This window comes from Hippocampus bargibanti, linkage group LG01, assembly GCF_051943395.1.
Source record: "Hippocampus bargibanti isolate YZ-2025 linkage group LG01, ASM5194339v1, whole genome shotgun sequence".
Lineage (NCBI taxonomy): Eukaryota > Metazoa > Chordata > Actinopteri > Syngnathiformes > Syngnathidae > Hippocampus > Hippocampus bargibanti.
In genome coordinates, this window is record NC_142734.1 from 7,552,981 (window position 1) to 7,578,575 (window position 25,595).

At 39.7% G+C, this 25,595-nt stretch overlaps 1 protein-coding gene across 7 annotated transcripts; it reads right to left on the reverse strand.

Moving 5' to 3' along the window:
• Positions 1–930: 930 nt before the first annotated feature.
• On the reverse strand, positions 931–23,630 carry b4galnt1a (beta-1,4-N-acetyl-galactosaminyltransferase 1a). 7 transcript variants are annotated; one of them, XM_088993182.1, is made up of 11 exons: positions 23,368–23,624; positions 18,932–19,146; positions 18,676–18,858; positions 16,050–16,156; positions 14,908–14,945; positions 14,626–14,806; positions 10,571–10,663; positions 10,293–10,480; positions 10,074–10,214; positions 4,371–4,608; positions 931–3,936 (listed from the first exon to the last, which is right to left on the reverse strand). In XM_088993182.1, exons 2-11 carry the CDS (start codon positions 19,144–19,146, stop codon positions 3,731–3,733), a joined length of 1,590 nt encoding a protein of 529 aa, XP_088849308.1. In that variant the 5' UTR covers positions 23,368–23,624; the 3' UTR covers positions 931–3,730. The 7 variants fall into 7 exon arrangements, with proteins under 7 accessions (XP_088849308.1, XP_088849302.1, XP_088849314.1 ...); XM_088993176.1 differs by having other exon boundaries at positions 10,074–10,480; positions 23,368–23,630; XM_088993188.1 differs by lacking the exon at positions 10,571–10,663 and having other exon boundaries at positions 23,368–23,626.
• Positions 23,631–25,595: the final 1,965 nt, after the last annotated feature.

Genomic DNA, 25,595 nt, shown 5'->3' on the forward strand with positions numbered 1-25,595 from the left:
TGTCATCATGGAAAGCTGTCATGGAAATATCAAATGAAAAAATAAATTAAACAGTTAGATGTATTTAGTGATTTGTACTTTAAAGTTTTTGTCCATTTAACTTCACCGTTTTAGGATTTTTTTCAAAATCGCTGAATTTACCGTTCAAATACTAAGTAGAGACGAGCGGTGACGTCATTGATGACGTCGGTTTCTCACCAGCCATGAACCTCACCGCACGTCACTGATTCATATGCACCACCAACTTTAAGCGGTCCACTTCAACCTGTTAAACGATAAGAGAAGAGTGTAAAACGGTGGAATTCTTGGCACCTAACATGATACCCCCCAGAATAAGAAAGCCTTTAATCGTCCCGCAGTGGGGAAATTTTGGGAAAATTTAAGGAAAAAAACATGATCAACTCCACACTCAAAAATTATTGTACCGCTCTGAAGACTTGACGGTCTACCACCATCTAGCGCTCACAAGTTGAAAGTACAAAAAGCTTAACTTTTCCATTGCATGGTCACATGGGGAGTTTTTTTGTGTCTCAAATTACATGCACAACACGTTATCACGCATGCAAAACAAGTCTTTGATGTCGGCAAAATAAAGCCACAGTCGAGCACAGTCAAAGTACTTCCACGTTATTCAATCTGTTTACTATAATGTAGCATATCACAAATGGTTGCTACAAACAACATTGTAAATTAATAATAATCCAATATCATTGTACGTATTTTAATGTAAATTGATTGCAGTACAGTCCCCAAAATCCAATGGCCTTAAGTTTCCGAGAACAAAACAAAACACATCAAACTCAAACAAGTACCACATTTCCTGGTGTGTAAGGCATACCCAAAAGCCATTTTCTTCCAAAGATGACACTGCGCCTTATTCGCCGGTGTGCCTTATATGTGAAGTAATATCGAGCCATTATGAGCAAAGTCAAGAGGCTGAAACGTGTATTGGAATGCATTCGCCTTTATTAGTCTGCCAGTGGAGAAATTCATATTTCACAGCAGCAGTTATGGAAGGAAGAGGAAAGGAAAGGAAGAAGTCGAAAAAAATATGACAATACAATTAAAAAAAAAAAAATTCATCACAACACAAAGGCACTGTCATTCAATCTTAAGCACTTATTTTTGCACCGTATTTGTTGCGTTTGTTGTCTGACGCAGTTCTAGATGAAAGAGGAGAATGATCAAAGCGTCTTTTTCACCAGTGGCTCAGAGACGTCATGGTTGAATGTGCACGTCTGCTACAGGCTAAATGTTGAAAGCAAACAAAACTGTAGCACACATTGAAGAAAAGTGATTGTCTCATATATCCTGTCCCATGTAAATCTGCTTCAATTCCAAGCCGCGACAGTTTCACATACGCATCGGCGCTCTGCGCTGATGCTCCTTCTCATTGCGGGCTCCTCAAGCCATGCATCCATCCAGCCGCAGACTGTCCAACAGCACCGACCTTTCCGCTGAACAAAGCGGGGCTATGAAAATGCTGCCCGTTACAGGCACAATAGAGCACAATCGCCCCAGAGCTGTCCAACTATGCCAGTCAAATGGCACCGACATTCGGCCCATTCAAAAACAGTACAGTACTGGCATATGTATGCTGTCGAAAAGGCGCAACCGCTCAAGTCTCCTCCTTGATGAATGTCGTGGACAAAAATGCAGAAAAACAATCTGTATCCACACGAGGCATGATAACACAAAGTGACAAAAGAAAAAAAAGAAGAAAAAAACAAGGCTTGTGGGAGCACTTGCTGACAGTTGCCTACTCAGGCGCCATCTTGGACTTTACCAACAAAGCTGTCTTTGTAAATCATTTTGGTCTAGTTTTATGGAAGGTAGGCACAAACAACAGTTCATTGATTTTAATATTGGTATGATCTTTTCCTTTCGGCTTTTCCCTTTAGGGGTCACGACAGAGAATCAATGCCCTCCATCTTTAGATGGGTTAGAATATAAAATGTTCCTTAAATTTCATCTGTAAAATTACTTTTTTGTGACGCGCCATTTATGACACGTGAAGATGCTCATCTCCACCCAAAAATAAATAAAAGAATTGATTTTCAGTTGCATTTGTAGTGCAATACAATTACATTTATCGAGCCCTTTCTCAGCTGCAGCTGTTAAAAAAAGCGCTTTACAGAACAGTTAACATCAAAGAATACTGAAATAAAACAACACAAGTCATGGGCAGTCGTGCAATCATAATATTCCAGCCTTTTTGTTTCATAATCTCATCTCATCTCATTTTCCGTACCGCTTATTCCTCATTAGGGTCGCGGGGGTTGCTGGAGCCTATCTCAGCTGTCTTCGGGCACAAGGCGGGGGACACCCTGAATTGGTTGCCAGCCAATCGCAGGGCACACAAGGACGTACAACAGTCACTCTCACACTCACACCTAGGGACAATTTGGAGTGGTCAATCTGCCTGCCAAGCATGTTTTTGGAGTGTGGGAGGAAACCGGAGGACCCGGAGAAAACCCACGCGGGTCCGGGGAGAACATGCAAACTCCACACAGGGAGGCCGAACCGGGACGCGAACCGGCGACCTCTGCACTGTGAAGCCGGTGTGCTAACCACTCGACTACCGGGCCGCCCTTGTTTCATAATAATAAATAATAATAATAATAATCCATTTCATTTCTAAGCGCCTTTCAAAACTCTCAAGGACACTTTACAGTCACGGGATATTTTTTTGTGTGCAGGTGAGCAGCGGCAGCCATTCGCGCCAGCGTTCACTCTGCCTGATAATAATAATAATAATAACAATAAAAATAAATATTAATTATAATACAACTGTCAATACAAAATTAATAATACATTCTATTTATAAGCGCCTTTCAAAACTCTCAAGGTCACTTTACAGTCACAGGATAAGCTTTTCTTTGGGTGGAGCGGCAGCCACACGCGCCAGCGTTCACTCAACCCGGAAGTAACTCAAATAGATAAAAAACAAGCTAGCTAATAGATAGCTAGATAGATATATAGCTATTCAGCAAATAGAGTCAGCTAGTCAGCTATTAAGCTAATAGACAGCCAGATAGATAGCTCATAGATTGCCAGCCAGATAGCTAGCGAGCAAGATAGATATTATATAGCAAATAGAGAGCATATAGATAGCTACCTAGGTAGCTAGCCAAAGCAGTTCTTGATGAATGAAGAGGGATTCAAAGTGTCCTTTCAGCAGAGGGTCAGAAACATCAGGGTTCCGATAGGAGATCGGAACCCTGACGGTTTTTGACCCTCTCTCCAACGTAAATTTGCTTCAATTCTTTATTTCGACTCTCCAGTGGAAAACTTTGGATTGACTCCGTTTAATTTAATCAAGTGCCTCCATTAAGGAAAGTGATCTGGGTCCAATTTTTAAGTCGACTATACTGTAGACCAACTAAAAACAACATATTTGAATCCAGGTCATTCTCTGAACGCAACCACTTAATAAAATCCATCCATCCATGCATTTTCCGTACCGCTTCTTCCTCATTAGGGTCAATAACAGTAAATTGCACGCACCATTTTTTCACAGCACACAAATGTGTCTTTAAACTTAAAGGATACCCTCGGTGATATTTGAGAGGACAAAGTGGACATCAACTTTGTTGTAATACTATGGAGACACTTTTCCACTTAAAAAATTAAATAAAACATGATTTGGCAGAGATAACCATAAATACATAAATACAGTACAAACATAATCACATTGCTATTGTGTATGAAAAGGGAGAGCCTGCTCCCATCATGTATGTGAGGTCATGCATTTGAACCTGTTTGTGAAGTAAAATGTTTCATCATGAACATCATTTTCATGAGCATATCGAAATTTTTGATAGTCCTTTTCAGATTTTGTTCCACTCCATGGCAGTTTAATCTTCGACGCGTGGCTTATAACAACATCACTGCAGGAGCCAATGTGAAGAGAGCCCAGCCCGTCTATGAAGAACTCTGTTGGGATCAAAAGAATATTTTGCTGTGAGAAATGTTCTTTTCTCTCAGTTTTCAATCATATAACCATCTTGTCATGACAGAGAGAGCAAGACCACAAAAACAGGAGCGGGGCAAGTCCGAGCAAATTGAAGCAAAAATAAATAAATAAAATGGTGTCAAAACATTCAATTCTTTACAGTGTACGCAATTGTTTTTTTTTTCCCCCATGGAGTACAGTATAACAAAGATTCTTTAGAAAAACCTTTCTCGGAGGCTAGAACATATTAATGGCAGTTGAATGTGTTCAAATGAGGAATGATAATTTGGTATGAGTGTTTTGATTGAGGAATGCGGCCATGGAATGAATTCTACTTTGTCAAGGCACCATTGTCTTTGTTTTGTACAGGGAGATATTTTGCTGCAGCCCAACCTTACATCCAGAAGCGACTCACCGAGATGGCCACGGCGAGCCAGGCGGGGGTTAAAGCCCACCTGCTGTACTTTGTCAGTTCTCCCCATGAAGAAGTTGATCACAGCGTCAGTGACCACACAATTGGGAAATCCATTAATAGCATGATGGTAGCCGCGCCGAATATGTACACAGTCACCATCTTCTCCCCCTGATTCCACTGAAATGATGTGACGGAAGGTTGATGTCCATCCTGTTACCTCTCGAACCGCACCCCCAACCTGGAGCATTCACGACGGCAAAAAAAAAAGTGAACGGAATGACCAAAAAGCTCAATATTGTCAGAGTACCATATTTTCCGGAGTATAAAACGTTACCCCAATAAATGGTGCATTTTCATACTTTTGCCATATATAAGGCGCACCAGAATATAAGGTGCAACTTCAATGAATGAAAAACGTTTTCCAAACATATAAATATACAAACGTTTTCTGAAATTTAAGGCACACTACATGATAAGGCGATACATTAGAGGTTGGGGTTGCGCATCACTTCTTCTACAGGGGGAAATGGAGTTGGTGGTTGCTGCAGTCATTCCGAGACCTGTTGTGGCTCAATATTACTTCACATATAAGGCGCAGGGTCATCTTTGGAAGAAAATCAAGGCTTTTTGGTGCGCCTTAAACACGGGAAAATACAGTACTGTAATGTAATACTGTAAAGACAATGTCTGTACAGTACAGTCAAACCTCGGTTTTCGAACGTCTCGGTTCTCATCCCATTCGGTTTTCAACCAAAAACGTCATATTTTTTTATGTCCAGGTATACAACCGAAATTTGGTTCTCAACCAAACTGAGTGCATCTGAATGCATCACTCGACTACCCTGTGCTTCCTTATACGTCACGTCTTCCTCATTGTCTCATTGTGGCCGACACATTAATATTGTTGTTGTTTTATTTTTGCGAAAATGCTGACATATTTGGTTAAGATCTCCTGAATAGTATGATTCTAAAGCAAGCAGAGGATGGTTTGAAAAGTTAATGTGCCCTGTGTTTGCCCAATGACAGCTGGGATAGGTGCCAACACGCCCCGTGGCAGAAAGATAGAGATATTTTTATGTACAGATGTTAATGTTGATGTTAAAAATTGGTGAAAATAAGTTTGTTTTTATAGAATTTTACATATGACCTTCTCCATTATTAAAGTTTTATCCAGTGTATGCGATGAAATAGTTAAAAAGTTGTTTTCTAGATTTTGAACAGATCAAGATTTTTTACATTGATTTTAATGGAAAGTGCTGTTTCGGTTTTTGAACAAATCGGTTTTCAAACAGGTTTCTGAAAGGGATTACGGTCGACAACCGAGGTATCACACTGTATTACAGTCTTGATATGTCCAATTGTTAGTCGAATGATTGCCCTTTTGCAAGTCAGCCAGCAGAGGGCAATGCATCTTTATTCTACATTATTCGTGGTAAATGACGTTGTCAGTCATATAAAGGGGTACAAAACGGGTTGTTTGTTTTATTCTCTCTGCCTGTCGTTTTAAATATGCCGGTGTAGGGGTAAAGGAAACACCCATCGTGCCATTCTTAAGATGGTCCACACAGAGCCGCAAGTTTATTGCAGACTCAGGTTTCAGAAAATGGATGGATAAACGAGATTGTGGGATGCAAACCGTGACAACAAACGCACGCCGGTTGTCTACGTGTGCCAGTGACTGAGACTTTTAAGCATTGTTTGGTCCTTGATGTCTTCACGTGACAGTGGCCTTTATCCAAAAATACGAGATAAGATATTCTTTATTCGTTTCACATTAGAGAAATTTCCAATTCATAGCAGCAAAGTTATGAAAGGAAGAGAAGAAAAATAACCAGTAAAACAAAAGATGTTGTATGTCTTCGAGATGATAAGCTTTTAATAGAATTATTTTAAATACAGTATATTATTTATGGAACACTGTCTTCAACAATCTTGTGGTTGATGGTGGAAACCACAAGTATAAAACGTTTTTTTTTAAATTACACCGAATGGTCTATCTATAAACAAGCCAGGAAAGAAGACCTCAAAGGTTAATTTAGATAATTTGGCTATATAGACTGTGACTGGAAGATGAAGCAGGACTTTGAAGTTCTGTATGTGATGTAATGCAGGGAAAAAGATGCCCATTTCACGGTAAGATCAGAGAATTGTCATCAAATGGTGAGTATAGTTTAATGTTGCTGTGCCGATGACAATTTTGTCTTTTGGTGACGTTTCATGAGCATCTTCGTCTTTATTAAGTTCATAGAGTTGCTTGTTCTGTAGCCACAAAGGGACATAAGCCAGTGTCTTCTTGTGCCGGTCCCAAGCCCGGATAAATACAGAGGGTTGTGTCAGGAAGGGCATCCAACGTAAAAGCTTGGCCAAAACAAACATGCGAGTCAAACCTCTGAAGATGGAGGACATTGATTCACTGTGGCGACCCCTTGAAGGGAAAAGCCAAAAGGAAAAGAAGAAGATAGAACACTGACTCACACATGCAGACCCATTGTAATTTTCCTGACAGAAATTTATAAATAGGAACATTCAGATAAATTGTTCAGGAAGAAATTCTCCTTATTGTCAGCTCAGTAAACGTGATGCATTCAAAGATGGTGACACTAACTTTTGTGTGAGTGCAACAAAATGAAGTCTCGAACACTATCACCATTTACTCGAGTGGCCAACACATCGGGCGATTATTTGATCCAAATCAAATGCACAGAAAAGCCACAATTGAAGTTGATCCCATAATTTCATTCAGCAGCATATTACTCATGAACAGCAACAAAGGCGGTGAGCTTTCATAGATCCACCACATTCTTTGGCACATAAAAATGCCGTTGTTTCCTTTTTGGTTTGCAGTTGCTTCATGTTCAGAGAATGCAAGAAACAATGACTGTCAGTCATATTGTCAAACAGGAACAGTGAACAAGGGAAGTTCCAGTCTGGTCGTTGGAGCATATTGCGTAATCTAACCACAATTGTGGAGAACAAGGATGAGCAACTTCAATACTGGAAGGTGTCACATTTTGTCATCACTACTAACCAGTTACCAAATGAACAAAAAGTAACATTTTAAATACGGACAAAATTGTAGCTTGTCTGTTTTTTACTGAACCGATGTATGCGGGAAAATGTGAGCATCATAGAGCCAACATTCAACTACAAAGGGCTTGGATCAACGCAAAAACAACCACTCATTCAGCACTCATTATTAATATTTTGGGTGCAAACTTGCTTGCGTAAAATTGCGTAAAATTTCCATTCATGGATGGCACCAAACTGCTGAACAATAATCAATTAAAAAAAAAATACTAATAATACGTAATTAAAAAAAAAATAATAATAAATATAAAAAAATAAAAAATTAATAATAAAAATAATAATAATAATAATAAATAATAAAAATAATGAATGTATAGTTCTATCTGCTATTTTATTATGTATCATTTTACTTAGGGTTTTATTGTTATGTGCTTTGTTTTATTGTTTTTATTGTAAAGTGTCCTTGGGTGTTTTGAAAGGCGCTTGAAATAAAATGTATTATTATTATTAATAATAAATGCTCACAAGTTCGCAGCTTGGAATTGAAGCAGATGTACGTGGGACAGGAGCTGTGAGACAATCTCTTTCGTCAATGGATGCTACAGCTTTGCGTTTGCTTTCAACATTTAGCTTGTAGCAGACGGGCACATTCCACCATGACGTCCCTGATCCACTGGTGAATCAGAATCAGAATCAGAATACCTTTATTCGTCCCGCAATGGGGAAATTTGCAGTCCACAGCAGCAATTGAAGAGGGATGGGGTTGGGGTGGGAGTGAAAGGATAGAAAACAAGATATTCTAAAAGGACGCTTTGATCATCTACTCCATCTCGAACTGCTTGATGCAACAAAGAGGGTTCAGAAAGTGCTTAAGAATGAAGACTGTGTCTTTGGTTGTTATGTCACATTATTTGTTATTTTGTTTTTTGTTAGTTTCTGACTTCAAGATGGCGTCGCGTGAGTGGCTGCCTTGACAGCAGTTCCTGTATTTTGTTTTTGCTGCTGTAATTGGATTGGATTGGAGCAACCTTTATTAGTCTTGCAGTGGAGAAGTTTCACAGCATATCATAGCAGAAAAGTAATGAAAATAAGGGCAAAGGAAATGAGGAAGTAGAAAAATAAAATACATTATACATACACTCTTGCGGCACCATCTTGAAGTCAAAACAACAACAAAATTGGCTTCTACCTCACGTGTGTGTATTTTTTGCTTTTTATATTTGAATTTCTCTTCAAAAATATGTTAATAATTAAAAACAACAACAGTATTTATTCAAAGGACCACTGACGTCACTTTTTTGTTTTTTAACTGACACCAGAAAAACGTTTTATAGCATCTAAAATACCCAAACCACGCAGTATGATATTTTTAGTCAAATGCAAAACAGCAATAAAAATGACTTAGTGTCCAAAATCTGCAAAAAATTGAGCTGTGAATTGGGCATTTTCAGAAAGTCCCGCCCCCAGTTCGTGACGTCACCCCAGGACGTCTTGCATTGCTTGTGAATCAAAACAATGGCTTCAGATTCGGAAAATATGCTTTCTTGTTACACATCCAGTTATGAATATGATTCAAATAGTTCTGAAGAGGAAAGCATACATGTTTGCAATCGATTAAAGCATTATATGTGCCATTTTGAGGCAACATTGGGGGAAAATCTCTCACCCAAAAAAAGAGGCACAAAAAGGCGACCTCCAGTGGCCACCTGCGCTTCCACAGGCTGATCAATTCCTTATATGGTGCTTGGACCCCCTCTTCTGGCGGCTTTTTGGTGCAACACGAGGTTTTCAGACCAAACAAGTACAGCAACATACATTGACGTGATGGAAGGACCGCTACAATGCGTCTTTTTTACGGTCAAGGACGGTCCTTTAGTGACGTCACGTACGGACTTGTCACCAACTCAAAAACAAGACTTCCTGAATATTCAACGCAAGTCTTAAAACGTAAAACATAGCTTTATGCGGTGGAATCTTTGTAAAATACGCTCAGTAGAAGTCATTTGAAGCCATTTTACAAATTATGGACAAAACTTGTCCGGAGACGTCGGTTGTCCTTTAAACAAGGAGTGTAACCTGATCGACATCACAGATAAGCTTTCGCCTTTGCATGCTGCAGCTGATTATTCACCCCCTTCGTCTGACACAGCGGTTGTAAAAGCCGGTCATCAGTGATGTATTGATGACCCTTCCATCTCTGGAAAGTGGCCAGATTGAGTGACATTTGTCAGAATCTGACCAGGAAAATGCTACGATGAATTGGATATATGGCATAGATGCATTGCAGCTCCACATGGGCACTCATTGCAGCAAATATTGGCACACGGCTTATACAGCCTTAGAGGCGGGACAGCACTTGTGGTGTGGGAAACACTCAAAACTCATCCTCAATTGTCTCTTATCAGGCTGCCAGACTAGCAGGTCGTTGGGTTAAGAGCATTTCACGTCTGTCATGTACCATTTCTTTTGGTTCTTATAAATTCATGGGTATTTTACCTTGGGAACACTGATAGTCTCTTCTATCAGCATGTTGGAAAAATAGTTTTATTTTGTTGTTAGCTGGGATTCTGTTTGCTTCTAAAGTTTGCTTGCAAAAACACCCCCCTGCCAAAAAAAAGTCTCTTCTGTGTTTTCATCGTGCTGTTGTAAATTTTCATTTGCTTGCATGCATCTTACCAGATCCAAAGTAGTCCTCTCAAGAATGTCCACCATCTTCTCCAACTTGGTGTCTGCTTTGAAAATGAAGTCATCATCCACCCAAAGCACATATTTTGTGGTCACCTGAGACACAGCCAAATTTCGCCCAGCAAACCAACCCTGATGATCAAACAAGAAGCGGTCATTGGCGGTTTTTATTCCTCCTGAAATGCGATACGTAGTTGGATAAATACTAACTTTTTTGAATGGCATAATGAATTGCTCAATATGGGGTCCAGTTACTTGCTGAGGATGTTCATTATCATCTGCTATCACAATAGTGACCGTTGGATAATATTGCCGGATACTGTCGATGAGATCTTTGAGTTTGTCATAACGTAGAAAGGTCTTGGTCACAATGGTAACAAGAGCGCTGATGTTGGTTTCTGTGGAGAAAACAAAAACATTGATTATATTTCTAAATCTGACATTAAAAAAAAAAATCAATCAATCAAACAAACAATGCTGTAGAAAACCTTTTGGATAGCCTGACTTGTAAAGTCTTGGAACGGTGGGATGTCCAATTTTTATGGTGAAAAATGAACTGTGACCTTGAGTTGCAAACTGAACTGTGGAGAAAAATACAAGTGCAATAAAAGCAGCGTCAGATTTCACGTTCCACACAATTGCTATTCTTTGACTAACGCCGCGCTTCCTCATCATCACCATCTTTACTGTTTGCAAAGGGAGTGCAATGCATGTGGGCATTTGGCACACCCACATACGCAATTACTTTTCAAGTTTGACCTATGACCACCAGCAAGGCATAGCGGAATCACAGTTTTGGAGCGCAGAAGCAAGTCCAATGATGACTTTTGAACTCTCTAAAGTCACTCAACCTTTCTTGGGAAAAGGCATATATTTAAAACAGAATGGCACAACGCAAACAATAGACTGAAATCATCTACGCATTTGGTGCAATAATCTCTACCTGATGTGTTCTATTATTTTTCACAGATGGATCCGCAGTAACTTCTGCTACCAAGTGGAAGACCATTTCATGATTCTGATTGTCACATCTGTCCTCTGCATAAATCCATTGCAAATTGAAAAGTCTACACATCCAGATTCAGATGCTAGGTTTTTCTACTTGTAAAGTCAGAGGGCCGAGAAAATGTATTTCTCAACTTTGTTTTCATTGTTATTGTGATCCTGTAGAACACAATTAGAAAAGAATTGGCATTGTTAAAAAAAAAAAAAAAAACAACAGCAAAACAAAACAAACAAACGACAGATTGCACACCCTCCTGGAACCAATCACATTCAAAACAACCCATATTCAACAAGGCAGCACACAAAGGCTACCATTTAACTCATTCACTGCCAGACGCGCAAAAAATGTGTCCAATGCAGTGCTAGGGTTTTTGTCATTGTCACTTGAATTCCAGGACCCACAGAATATTGAGTTTTAGGACGACATAAACATTCAATGCAGCGCACGAAACCGTAGACGATCTTCTTTCATCAGAAAAAAAAGAGTCAATTCCTAAATTATATTGGTCTGAAGTTATATGAGCTTCAAATGAGGGCAGCTGTCCAAAATACAAGGCAATACATACATATTGGTTTATATAGCGCTTGAACAAAGCACTAAAATGGAAAAAAGGGAAATGCTGCCCCTTTGTGGAAAATGAAAATCATTGGCAGAGGCCATATCCGGGACTTTATCGGCACCCAAGCATGAAAAAACAAAACCCAAAACACTTGGGAATGGCGCTCTACGTCATATTTTCAATTCCCGAATAAATTCATGAATGATAGTGAATGAGTTAAAGTGCTTTTGATTAACACTGAATAAAGTTCAGATATTCTGTTCCTGGCTATTATTCTTTGCGTCATCGCAAAAGCTCAAAGTTTTCTCAAGTTCAAATGCAACAGCTCCAAAAAATCTGCTCCAGGATCGTATTTACAAATGTGTTGCATCATCGTTTCCTATAAGCTCTAACAACATTCAATACATATTTGGGAACTGAAGACATACATTTTTATGAAGCATTGTTGACAGAATTCTTTCCCATTGCTGCTTCATGTCCACTTGAGCTATTCAACAGACCAGGGTGTCCGTTATCGTTATTTATAAATTCCCGAATTTGTTTTTTTTCCCGAATTTGTTTTTTTTTTTGGTTGTTTTTTTCTGGTGGGGGGTGCTGATAAAGTGCTGGTCAGATCTCAGGCAATGGTTTTTCCCTTCCACGAGAGGGCAGCATTTGCCTTTTGCCTAGTAGACCCCACTTGCACCTCATATTACTCCAGATGCATATAAATTAGGAATTAACTCTTTTTTTCCGATGAAAGAAGAGAGTCTAAGATTTCTTACGCTGCATTGAATGTTTATGTATAGTGATACCTCGGTTTACGAACCCCTTGGCTTTTCGGTTTACGAATATCAAATTTATGACATTTTTACCTCGGCATACAAACTATTTTTCGGGATACACACGGAGCTGCCACAATGAGTGATGTGTCGTTCGCGCACGAGTCCGTTCTCTTAGAAGAAAATGGCAGCCGGCTTGTTTTGGTCCTCTATTCCCTCCCCCCAGTCATCGGTTAAAGCCACGTGATTGGTCAAGAACGCATCAGTGAGGGGAGGTGGTTTAATCATTAAAGAGACAGGCAGACGACAGAGAAAGAGAATGAGCAAATGAATAGGAAACAGTGACATTCGGACTCGTTTCAACTTTGATAGTTCAAAGGCAGAGTGTAGACTGCAAAGTTAAAATTCCCAAAATTCCCATCAATCTGGCACCACCCGCACTAGCCGTCAGTTCAATTTGAAATGAAGAGAAGCAAGGGAACCAGCTATTAATGATGTTTCTAGTGTGTCTGCTTGGATCTGTTGCTGTTGCTTACAAGATGTACAACCCAGATCTCCTTGAGACACTTTATGCAAAAATCTATCAATTCCATCAAACAATCAATGACCATCACAAAGGTCAATAAAGCCACTTTATTATACAGTCCAGTTTATTTCTTTAATTATAATATTATAGCACATGTATTATCCATAAAATAAGGTCTATTTTGTGTAGTTTTAAGGCTTAGAAAATTAGAAAGTAGAAAATTATGTTTTATGGGGACCTGGGAACGGATTATTCTCATTTTAATGGTTTCCTATGGGAAATTAATTTTTGGGATACACATTTTACGCCTTACACGCGCTGTCTGGGAACCAATTAAGTTTGTAAGCCAAGGTATCACCGTAATCTTAAAACTTAATATTTAGTGGGTCCTGGAATTTGAGTGAAAATGACAAATACCCTGGCACTGGAGTGGACACATTCGTGCACGTATGGTACTGAATGAGTTAATAACTGGACAAATAGAATTTGCATTATTATTTTAGACGTGAATGTATATTCTGGCCTGGCGAATATAGTCCGCTTTAAAGTTCTTGCAAGTATCTGATGTACATTTCATTACATCTATCCCTCTCTGGTTTTGCGACCAAGGTTCAAAAACAAAGTCCTTTTATTATCTTTCTCATATACGTTTCCATGAGAGCAGGAGTGCCAGTGGTTGTGTCATCATTAGTTCAAAGGCTGATCATTAACCACGTTAAGGTGAACGACGCCTTTTCAAAGTTAGCATGTCTTCCAAGTCTATCTTCTCTGGTGCAGTGCAAACACCCAAAGATGTAAATTAGAGTAAAATCAGCATCAGGGTGAGAGCAGCAGTGTTTGCTTATATTTGTTTAAAACAGGGGTGTCAAACTGAGCCACTTTGGAGTTAAGTCTCAACCTCAGAGGGCCGTCTGTGACAGTGAATGCACAATAATGTTCCATCGTTTCATTGTATTTATATTTGTGCAAAACAAATAATGGATTGCTAGTTTTGAAATCAGCCTAGTCAACTGTAGTTTATTTGATTACTTTTCAAGTGTGGAACTATCGCGGCTTGGAATAGAAGCTGTTTTAAGTGGGACAGATGTGCGACAATCTCTTTTTGTCAATGAAATGCGACAGCTTCGTCATGTTTGCTTTCAAAACTTAGCTTGTGGCAGACGTGCACATTCCTCTATGACGTCCCTGATCCACTGGTGAAAAGAAGGATTTCATCCCCTCCTCTTTCATCTAGAACTGCTTCATGTAATAAAGTGTTTGCCTTGTACTAAAAAAAATCATAGAGTACATGGGGACAGTCGTTAAGAATGCACAACTGTCCATGTTTTTATGCTCCTGTTCTGTTTATTATTTTGCTTTCTGTTGAATATTATGTGAAGCACTTTGTTACAGCTGCAGCCGTTGTGAACGCGCTACATAAATTAGGATGCATTGTAATGTAATGTAAGTGAGTGTACTGAGGCTAAAAAAAATAATTTCAAAATGTCAACATTATTCATTACATATGACAATTTGACATTTTGGTCTAGATTTTAGCAAGGGTGATGTAAATTGACACACATGCGTTGCTCTTGCGTAACAAGTCATTTTATGTGCAGGGCTGGATCTGCAGCTTTGAGTTTGACACACGTGATTTAAACTTTCTGTATCATAGCAACGGATGACATTGGGCCCATGTGAGTCAATTGCACCTGTGTCTGCTGTCCTGGGATGAAAAACAGTGTTTGTATAGGTGACAAACTGCAACTGCCTGTTCAGGGCGGATAAATCGTCACTTGAGACGATCATGGGAGTCTTTCCTTCTCCTTTAATTGAGACCTTGTCCACCGTGGCAGCGACATCAAATGTTCCCAGTGTGGCGGTCAAATATACCTGTGGTATCATTTCGGAAAGGTGGGATGATGGTTTTTAAAGCTTTATTATTCGAAAAATCAACTTTTATTGTGCATCAAAGGATAAAGACGTCACCTTACCGTATGGTTTGATGTTGCTTCCTCAACAAGACCCAAACCTAAAGCAATAAATACAAATAACACACTGAACATGTAACTAACAAGACTAGACAGAGCATTGCAAACTGAGTGATATTTTGTCATTGATAAAATGAGAGACGGCCGTGTCAGTGAATTTTGCAGATCTGCTTTTTTTCCACCATCTGCCAGGCCACCGGTGGCCTCTGCCATCGCCAGTCCATCGATTGAAGATGACCAAATCTGTCATCATCAGTCCATCACTACATAATCGTGATTTTAACCATGCTTTTGTTCTTTCGAAATACCAGCTAATCATCGCTATTTTAAGCCCGGCAACCAGTCCGTCGTTGTCAATATGTCATCAATATTTTAAATGATTTAATAAAATATGTGTCACCATGGTTTTAGGCTCCTCTCATCCATCTGATCAGTGTAAAGAACGTATCGTATTTTCCGGTTTATAAGCCGCACCCAAAAGCCTTGATTTTCTTCAAAAGATGACCCAGCGCCTTATATGTGAGGTAATATTGAGCCACAACAGGTCTCGCAACTACCATCAGCAGCCATTGACTCCATTTCCCCCTGTAGAAGAAGCTGTGTGTAACTCTAGCCTCTACTATAGCACCTTATAATGAGGTGTGCTTTATATTTGGAAACTTTCATGTATTTATAGATTATATTTGGACAACTTTTTTCATTCATTGAAGTTGCGCCATATAGTCCAGTGCGCCTAATACGATATATGGAAAAAGTTTGAAAATACACCGTTCGTTGGAGATGTACCTTATACTCCGGTGCGCCTTATACACCGTAAAATATGGTACTTTTACACACAGTGTAAAAAGTCTGAGACTGAAAGGTATACAACACTTCTTGCTTCCTTTACCCGCCAGGACACACACAAAAAAAAAAGACCTGGCTTGGAGAAAGGGCGGCGAGAAGTTGACATATCTGGTAGGTGCATTGAATGACTTACAGCGGTTGAACTGTCAACTTAGATAGCATTTTTTTCTGTTGGAGGAGCCCCTCCTCTCGTCTCGAAACAACACCGGCGTAATCAACGGCACACACAAACTCCTTACACAAACTGCTAGTTAGCATTTAAGCTAACATTCACCACAGTTTAGGGGTCTTGGCATTACCTGGTATGAGGATTGTGCTTAGGGGCCGCACTGTCACACCCTGTGAGGGAAACTGAAGAGGACTGTTCGCCTCATTTACAATCAGCATATCTGCAGGACTGGAGGACCTTCACACACACAGCACTGTGTATTAGGCATTACAAAAACACATGATACAATACCATACATTTGATGTTTACAGCACTTTAACAACAGCTGAAGCTGTAACAAAGCGCTTAACATGGACAGCTATCATATACAGGAAATAAAGCGGTCACAAAGGTATTAGAAAGCACCAGGGAGTAAAATTAAGATCCGAATCATGCTGAGTCAAATGCCAAAGAGAGAGTTTTGAGGCAGGTTTAAAGGACAACAACACCATTTTTTGTTTCCTAACTGACATCAGAAAAACGTTTTATAGCATGTAAAATACCCAAAAACGCAGGCTGATATTTTTAGTCAAATGCAAAACACCAATAAAAATGACTTAAAGTGTCCCAAAACTGCCACAAAATGAGCTCAGAAATGGTGATTCAGAAACCCCGCCCCCTTGTTCATGACGTCACACCAGGCTACACCGTTACAAACTGCCCTGCTTGAGAATCAAACCAATGGCTTCAGAGAGTTCAGATTCAGAGAATATGCTTTCTTGTTGCTCATCCAGTTATGAATATGATTCAAATAGTTCTGAAGAGGAAAGCATAAATGTTTGCAATCGATTAAAGAAGTCCTTCCGTATCAATTCGAGCCGTCTGGACTCCAATGTAGCGTCCCAGAAAATGCACAAGATGCCGCACAAGCTCCGCTGGAAAAGGGCTGATTTGTCTGGTCGGAATTTGTGTAAATGTACATGTTCTTTATGCGTGGTACCGCAATTGGCTGCGACACACAACGATTCACCATTGCGTGATTTATTCAGTTTTCCTTCTAATTTCGCAATCAACACTGTCTTTTCAGACGAAAAAAAGTACCCAAAATGCATTTTGTGTCGCTTTCTCGGTCAGGGGCGTTCCTTCCGTGACGTCACGTACGGACTCGTCACCAACTCAAAAACAAGACTTCCTGAATATTCAGCGCGAGTCTTAAAACGTAAAATCAAGCTATATGCGGTGGAATCTTTGTAAAATACGCTCAGTAGAAGTCATTTGAAGTGATTTTACAAATTATGGACGCAACTTGTCGGTTGTCCTTTAAGAGATGGGTGTCACATGGGACGTTTGCGGAGGAAATTTTGAAATTCACAGCTACTCGTTTCTGTGGCAGCCAGTAGGACAGTTGAAAAAGATGCCCTTATTGGCTGTTTTTTTGACAAACGGTATCTTTTTTTTCTGTGGTCCAGATATGACACCCACACTGATAAGAATCAATAACAACCTAACCTCGAACTTTCATTCATTCATTCATTCATTCATTCATTTCCGGACTACTTTATCCTCACGAGAGTCGCGCAGTCGTCTTCGGGCCCTAGGCCGGGGGCATCCTGAATTGGTTGCCAACCAATCGCAGGGCACATAGAGACAAACAAACAAACATCCTCTATCACACTCACACGTAGTTACAATTTAATCTCAAGTTTGAAATGTGGTTTTGGTTTCATTCCAAACAGAAAAAATCTACTGAGCCATTTCCGCTTCACTCTGACAGGTTTTACTTGCCAGGCCCAAAGAAAAATCAAACAAGCAGAGCCCATTTGATAAGAATGAGCAATGACCAAAACCTGTCGTTTATTTAAAAAAACAGTCAACAGCAATTTGGCCTCATGTATTTGGTTAATTTCAATTGAAATGTATTATTTTTAATTAATTTATATAATTATACATATTATTATTATTTAAATTATAATTAATTTAAATTTAATTTTTAATGACCAGTTTTTTGATGGAATTGTGGAAATAATCATTTGACTACATGAATATTTAAGTCATCACTACGAGCCGTCCTGGGGCATGCGGTGTAATTCCTATTCCGGCATCCTTTCATTGGTCCCCGATACATTTTAGAGTTGTTTTGAAGATCTTCTTTATCTTTAAATCTTTAAATGGGCTCTTTCCTCCTTACCTCTCCAAGCTCATCCACCTCGATCTTCACACCTTCCCGGCGCCTCAGGTCTGCTGACCAAACATTATTAGATGTGACAAAAACTAAACAGAGGCTCAGAGGGGATCAAGCCTTTTCCGTTTCTCGTCCCATTCTCTGGAATGTCCTGCCGCTGAACATTTGGCAAGCCCCCTTGCTGCCCATCTTTAAACTCCGCCTCAAAACTCACTTGCACTCTTTGGCTTTTGACTCTGCATGATTCCGACTTTATCTTGGTTTCACTCCCTGGTGCTTGCTACTATCTTTGTGACTGCTTTATTTCCTGTATATGATAGCTGTCCATCTTAAGCGCTTTTTACAGATTCAACTGTTATTAAAGTGCTATATAAATCAATATGTATTGTATTATTGTATTGTATTCACTGGAATTGCATTTGCTTTGTACATCAAGCCTAAGAAATGTATTATTATTATTCAAATTTTGTAGTTGGAAGCAAAAGGAACCATTCTCATGAATGTACAATAAGAAGTTATCCAAAACTTAAAACATCCATCATACCAATCCGTGTAATAAAGACAATTGATACAATGAACTCACATAGGTCTTTACCTCATTTGAAAACTGTTGTATTCTCGAGCTCGGCTCTGCTTCACTCCCTCGGGGTCGGGATGGGATTGTAAAAAGTCCAAGCCCACGTTATGAGCCTTTACGCGCGGGAAGAACAGATCGGAGAAAGGCAGCTGAAAAGTCTCCTTATCAGCCACACAGACACACGTATTTCTTGCCAATCGACTGTATTGGAAAACAAATAATGTGATGACCAGGATCGAGCAATGCACAACACAATTAACTCATTAAAACGCACCTTGCTACATCTTCTTTTATGTGAAAGGAAATGTCAGGATAGTCACGCAAGTGGTCTTGAAGTTTCTCCATCATGCCAGTCTCCACGTCATTGATCTTTTCTGGCCGCAGGTCAACTCCTGAGCCGCTTCCTGGACTCCAGATATTTAGCAGCACGACCACCAGGAAGCCGCTGATCACAAGCAGTACAAGGCCCTTCTTATTGGACACACGCATCTGGAGGGAAGATCACAGAATACCTTATGTTGTCATCAGGCAGAATGCTTGTATCTCCAAAATACCAACTTTTTATGTCATAAAAAAACTAAACTTAACAAAATATTGAGTTGTTGTTTGAGTTAGCAAACAATGCTTGGCTTATAATGGCATGACATCCTATGCTGCAATCATATTCCGCCACACAGTTTTGGATTGTATTGTATTAGGGTTTATTAGTCTCGCAGTGGAGAAATGTACATTTCACAGCAGTAAAGTTATGGAAGGAAGAAGAAAACAAAATACAGGAGATGCTGGAAAGGCAGCAACTCACTCTAAATGAAACTTTTTTGTCTTCTAAATAAGGATGCATTGTAATGCAGAAGTGTACAATTTTAGAGACAAATGATAATTATTGTGGCAGCAGAGTGTGGCGGGGGGTTCATGGGTTCATCTTGTTGAGGGAGGGGAAGGGGGTGTAAAATAAAATAACTGAGAAGCACTGATTTTGAGCATCCATTAACCTACCATGCATGCTTTTGGAATATACCCAGTACAAATTAATTGATTCAAGATTAGACATTGTCGAAAGGGAGTAAAAAAAAAAAGATACACAGTTGCACATGTGTGGTTCTGTAGTTCATAATAATAATAATACATTACATTGTAAGCGCCTTTCAAAGCTCTCAAGGACACTTTAGAGTCACAGACAAGCATAGGTACTATAATAAATAAAATACAATCACAAATAGAATGCAATAAATAAAATACAATTACAAATAGAAACGAGAGAGAACTACACAGAAAATGCAATTTTACATGGGTGGGTTTTGAGATGGGACTTGAAAGTGGGAAGAGAATCGATGTTACGAATAAAACAAGCAAACCTGGCCTCCGATTCACCCCAAATCAGACTCATCTTTATGCCACAGAAGTGAGTCATGCAGCAAAACAAGATAACATCTTACTAAAGCAAAAGAACATTGTATGCTTAGTGTTGGGCGTCTCGTTTCGTAAACATTGTTGGCGAGTATTTGTAGGAGCATTTCTTAACTTATTCACTACCATTTATAACTTTATTCGGGAATTGAAAATATGACAAGAGTGCTATTCCGGAACCTGTTAGGGTTTTGTTTTTTCATGCTTAGGTGAGGATAAACCGCTGGCCTAAGCCTCTGGCAATGTTTATTTCTTTTCCACAAGGGGGCAGCATTTCCCCTTTTCCATTTTAGCGCTTTGTTCCAGCTTCAGCTGTTGTTAAAGCGATATGTACGTATTTCATTGTATTCTGGACAGCCACTCTCATTTCAAGCTCATATAATTTAGGAATTAACTCTTTTTTCTGATGAAAGAAGAGAGTCTACGGTTTCTAACGCTGTATTGAATGTTTATGTGGTCCTAAAACTCAATATTCTGTGGTTCCTGGAATTCAAGTGACAATGACAAAAACGCTGGCACTGGAGTGGACACATTTTTGCACATCGTCTGGAAAATGCATGTCCTGTACTTTTTGTCTCAAGATATACAAATACAAAAATAATATAAAATAATAATTTAATAATAAAGTAATATATATACAGATAAAAAATAAATAAATAAATAAATAAATAAATAAATAAATAAATAAATAAAAAGCACCGTTAGCAAAATTGGAAATCGTGGACACTGTGTCCTGCGGAGGAGGACACAGAAAAGAACTGTCCAGATTTTAATGGGTGCAAAGTTCAAAAGCAAGATCGGGGCAACTGAAAGGTGTTTTTGGAAAAACATACTTCCAACAGCACCAACAACATATTCAAGCAACATCTTTTTCATAGATGCCCCTGCTTATTTCAGCATCACAATGACAAACCACATTCTGCACATGCTACAACAGCGTGGGTGGCTATGTCGTAAAACGAGTACGGGTACGAGACTGGACTGCCCGCAGTCCAGAGTTTTTTTACCCATTGAAAACGTGGACGTTGGACTGTTGAAGAGCTGAAGCTGAATATCAAGCCAGAATTGGGAAATAATGCAAACAACAACAACGCTTCAACATTTATTGCCCCCAGTTTCCTCTCAGTCAATGGATGCTACAGCTTCATGTTTGCTTGCAACATTTAGCTTGCACATTCCACCATGACGTCCCTGATCCACTGGTGAAAAGGACACTTTGATCTCTCCTTTTTCATCTAGAACTGCTTCATGTAAAAAAGAGAGTACAGAAAGTGCTTAAGAATAAATGATTCTCTGTGTCTTTGTGTTGTCATGTTATTATTATTTTTATTAATTTCGCTTGGCTTCAAGATGGCGCCACGAGTGGCTGTCTTTCCAGCAGCTCCTGTATGTTGTTCTTCTACTTCTTTCTTTCCTTTCAACTTTGCTGCTGTGAAATGTAAATTTCTCCAGTGCAAGCCTAATAACGGTAAATTCAATCCAATCTATCCATTATCCGAACTGCTTATCCTCACAAAGGTTTGATGGTGTGCTGGAGCCGATCTCAGCAGGAGAGGTGCGGTACACCCTGAACTACTTGCCAGCCAATCACAGAGCACAGATAGACAAAAAACAATCATTCACAGTCACAATCACATTACAGGACCGTTACAGCACGTTCAATTAACCCACCAAGCATGTTTTTTGGAAAGTACCAGGTACGGGATGAACATGCAAACCCCACAATCGAAACTTAGGACCTCTGCACTGAGAGGTTGATGCACAAATCCCACATGCCCCCAGTTATCAAACGTTTAGTGAATGTTGTTAAAAGTAAAGGTGATGCAACATGGTGGTTCTACCCTAGATTTTTGGTGAATGTGTTGCATAAAAATTGTTAATTATTTGCTGAAAACAATAAAGGCTAACGCAAGCGCTGTGGCGATTACAAAAATGATATGCGAACAAGAACAAAAGCAATATGTGAATACGAATCATGGCTGTGTTTTCAATGAAGAGAATCTTGATGAATTTCTGGATACATGCGCCTGGAAATTTCCTGTTCTTGTTTATCCGATTAAAACTAAGCCCGTTTCCTGTCGACCTAAAGACCTCAGAATTTCATTTGAGCACAATGAAAAAAGTGGAGAAAAAGTAAACTCCAAGTTTATTTTGACGTTTTCCGACAATTTTGTTTTGTATAAACAATGAGTGAGCAAAAACAAGGTAACACATTCCTGAAATATTGATTAAAAACCTAATTAATACACATGCTGGATTTGCTCTGGTCTTCCCTGCTAGTTAGTAAACAATTCAGGGTGTACCCCGTCTACTTGCCTCCCACAAGCCCGTGAAGAGGAAGTGGCTTGAATAAGGCATGGACAAATTCATAAATATGACAGAATTTGGCACAATATGTCCATAAACTATAACTGCTTTGGTTCTGCCGATGATACATTCAACTTGATGTCTTGACTCAATTTCATATTTTGAAATGTATTCAAACTGAGCCACAGCAACTAATCAACTGCTCACTTCCCTCAGGCAAATTTCCTATAAACTCAACTCAACTTTATTTATAGAGTCATTTAAAGGACAACCGACGTCACTTTTTTGTTTCTTAACTGACATCAGAAAAAACGTTTTTCACCCTCTTCTGGCGGCTTTTGGGTGCAATACAAGGTTTTCAGACCAAACAATACAGCAAAATACATTGACGTGATGGAAGGACTGCTACAATGTGTTTTTTTTTCCGGTGTGGGGCGTTCCTTTAGTGACGTCACGTACGGACTCGTCACCAACTCAAAAACAAGACTTCCTGAATATTAAGCGCAAGTCTTAAAACATAAAATATAGCTATATGCGGTGGAATCTTTGTAAAATACACTCAGTAGAAGTCATTTGAAGCCATTTTACAAATTATGGACACAACTTGTCTGGAGACGTCGGTTGTCCTTTAAGGTCATTCCAAAGAGAAGGGACAGCAACTTCAAAGCCTTGATCTTAAAAGCCTGAATACTTGCGCCTCAATGACGTCAATGTACAATGTGGTCCTTTTTGGGAGCTACTTTAGTTGTCTGTACTTTTGAATTGTTATCTGTTGTGTTTTTGGCTACTTGAAGGCGTTGTCTTTCCTTGTGGGAAGCACATTGAGATGCATTGTTTTAGAAATGTGCTCGATGAAGAAAGACGACTTTTCCTTTCCCTTATCAAAGTGAGTTAAATTGAGATTGATACATTTCAAATAACAACATGTGGCCTGGCTAGCCTTAAAATGAGCCTTTGGCATTTGCGTGGTCTGCAAGCAGCGTGTGGAAATCTTACCGTGGTGCAGCAGCTGGAACACTTCGTCCGCTCTTGTGATCCGATTTGACAGTACCAACTGCAAAGGCGTGCGCGACTTTCCAGAAGTGCTCGTGGTAAATTTGAGGGCGGGGCTTGTCGCCACTGGTTTAAGATGATCAATATCCATGCCCGTTTTAAGGCACCGCGGAAAATTCAAACATCAAGAACGTAACTCCGACCACGGGGAGCGTTTCAAAGAAATGTTTAGGGGTGGGGAGTTGTCCGTCAGCGCGTGTGGTTCAAACATGCGCCCCCAGGACGCGAAACTCATGTTTGTTGACGAATGGGGGGCGTTTCTCGACAACCAGACTCATCAAAATGAACAAAACAAAAGTGGCAATGACTTGTCATGTTGATGACAACAATCGCAGACACGCTTTTCGATATCATCACGAAGGCGGAGACAATTGGAATAGTGCGTCATTGATGTGAGTGGTGATGAAAGACGTCTTCTCTACTTTAAGTAGAACAAATGTGTGAAGTGTGGCGAGTTACCCAGTTTGCATGAATAGAAGTGATGATAAATTGTATAACGTTAACATGATCATTTGGGGCCAGGCTAACATTTATCGACTTTGCAGTTGCTCGGGTTAATTGTAAAGGTGTGCTGTTTTGAGGTTGAAATAGCACTCTGTTGTTGAAATTGGATCTTGTGGCAATCCTTGCAGCAGAATTCAAGTCAAATATTTCTTTACAGTGTGTTCCACGCCGAACCCCCAAGTTCTCTAAATACGCTATTTTAATTCATGTTGCATTACTGGGCAGAACAGCCCAGAAGGCTGTCCTCTTCTGCCACCTGCTGTCAACTGAAGCCACCAAAAGTCGCGTTCAGGGTTTACTGTATTTAGTTTGTAGGTGTCTGCTCTGTTTTTAGTAGTGGCATGCCATGGATTTCATCGCTAGGCCTTCAGTAGTGCCACGTCTGAATCAATCAATTTCATCCAATTCGATGAAATGGTTTCTTCAGCCGTCATCTGTACTTCTTTGAAGGTGTCGGACGTTTCGCTTCTTATCCAAGAAACTTCGTCAGTCGGCAGTACATATGCACCTAAATGCTAGCCACCACTCATTTGACGACAATGAGGTTAAAATCTTCGCGAAAGAACATAGATGGTTTGAAAGGGGAGTAAAAGAACCGATTTTCATAAAACAGCTAGATCCTTCTTTAAACCGATATGGTGGGGTGAGGTTCAATTTGGATCGTTCGTACAACAGCCTACTTCGGCAAAATTGGATTAGGAATAATGATGAGGTGATACCAGTGGAAGTGGGGCAATCAGGCCAGTCGTTAGTCAGTACAATAGGAACAATCAGTGGAGCGGCAGGGAGTAGTCCTCTGCTCCCCTCAACCTGAGAGCAGGGACCTATCATAGCAGAGTCTGGCACCGCCATATCTGGACAGTAGGGATATATATATCGGGCCTAAACTACCAGTAAGACTTTTGTTTACTGACGGAGTTTCTTGGATAAGAAGCGAAACGTCCGACACCTTCAAAGAAGTACAGATGACGGATGAAGAAACCTCTTCATCGATGGACCACTCCTGTACGACTGAGAGCTTACACAGATGTGTGGTGTGATTAACTACAAGTGTACGTGTGGTGTGATTAACTACAAGTTCACTAGAAGGTTCCATTAGCAAGGAAATAACTGTCCTTTCTTAATGATGTCCCTTTTTTTCTTGAAAAGTGCGTCTTGAAAATGGCTTTAAAAGTAAATCTCCAACCAAATCATTTTCTTCGCTTCCTTCAGCCATTGTGAGTTGACAAAACTGCTATTAAATCAACTCAATATATTTGCTTATGTCGCTCACGCATGCGGCGCAACAGCGGGAAAGTAATTAAAGGAAACTGAAAGAAATGTGGAATTATTTAATAAGAATTCATAGACAAAATATAATTAACATCAATCAGTCCGTGATTCCGATTTTTTTAGGCCAGCAGAGAAGGCTTTGCAGGCCTTGACGGTCCCTCACTGGTTTTCAATGTGTCAGTCATATGATTCACAACTGATGTACTCTTTTTAGATATTTTTGACTGGATGCACACATCACATAAGCCGACTTAAAATTTAAAGCAAATCATCCAATGTTCATAATTGCTTGTTCTGTAGCCACAAGGGGACACAAGACAGTGTCTCATTGTGCTGGTCCTCAGCCCGGATAAATACAGAGGGTTGTGTCAGGAAGGACATCTGTCGTAAAAGCT

Coding starts and splice junctions, on each gene's coding strand:
- b4galnt1a (XM_088993176.1), bottom strand. CDS start 19,146: ATGCGTGTGTCCAATAAGAAGGGCCTTGTACTGCTTGTGATCAGCGGC. Junction 4,609..10,073: donor AGAGGACTACTTTGGATCTG/GTAAGATGCATG, acceptor TGAATGCTCCAG/GTTGGGGGTGCGGTTCGAGA. Junction 3,937..4,370: donor GGCTCGCCGTGGCCATCTCG/GTGAGTCGCTTC, acceptor TGATCCCAACAG/AGTTCTTCATAGACGGGCTG.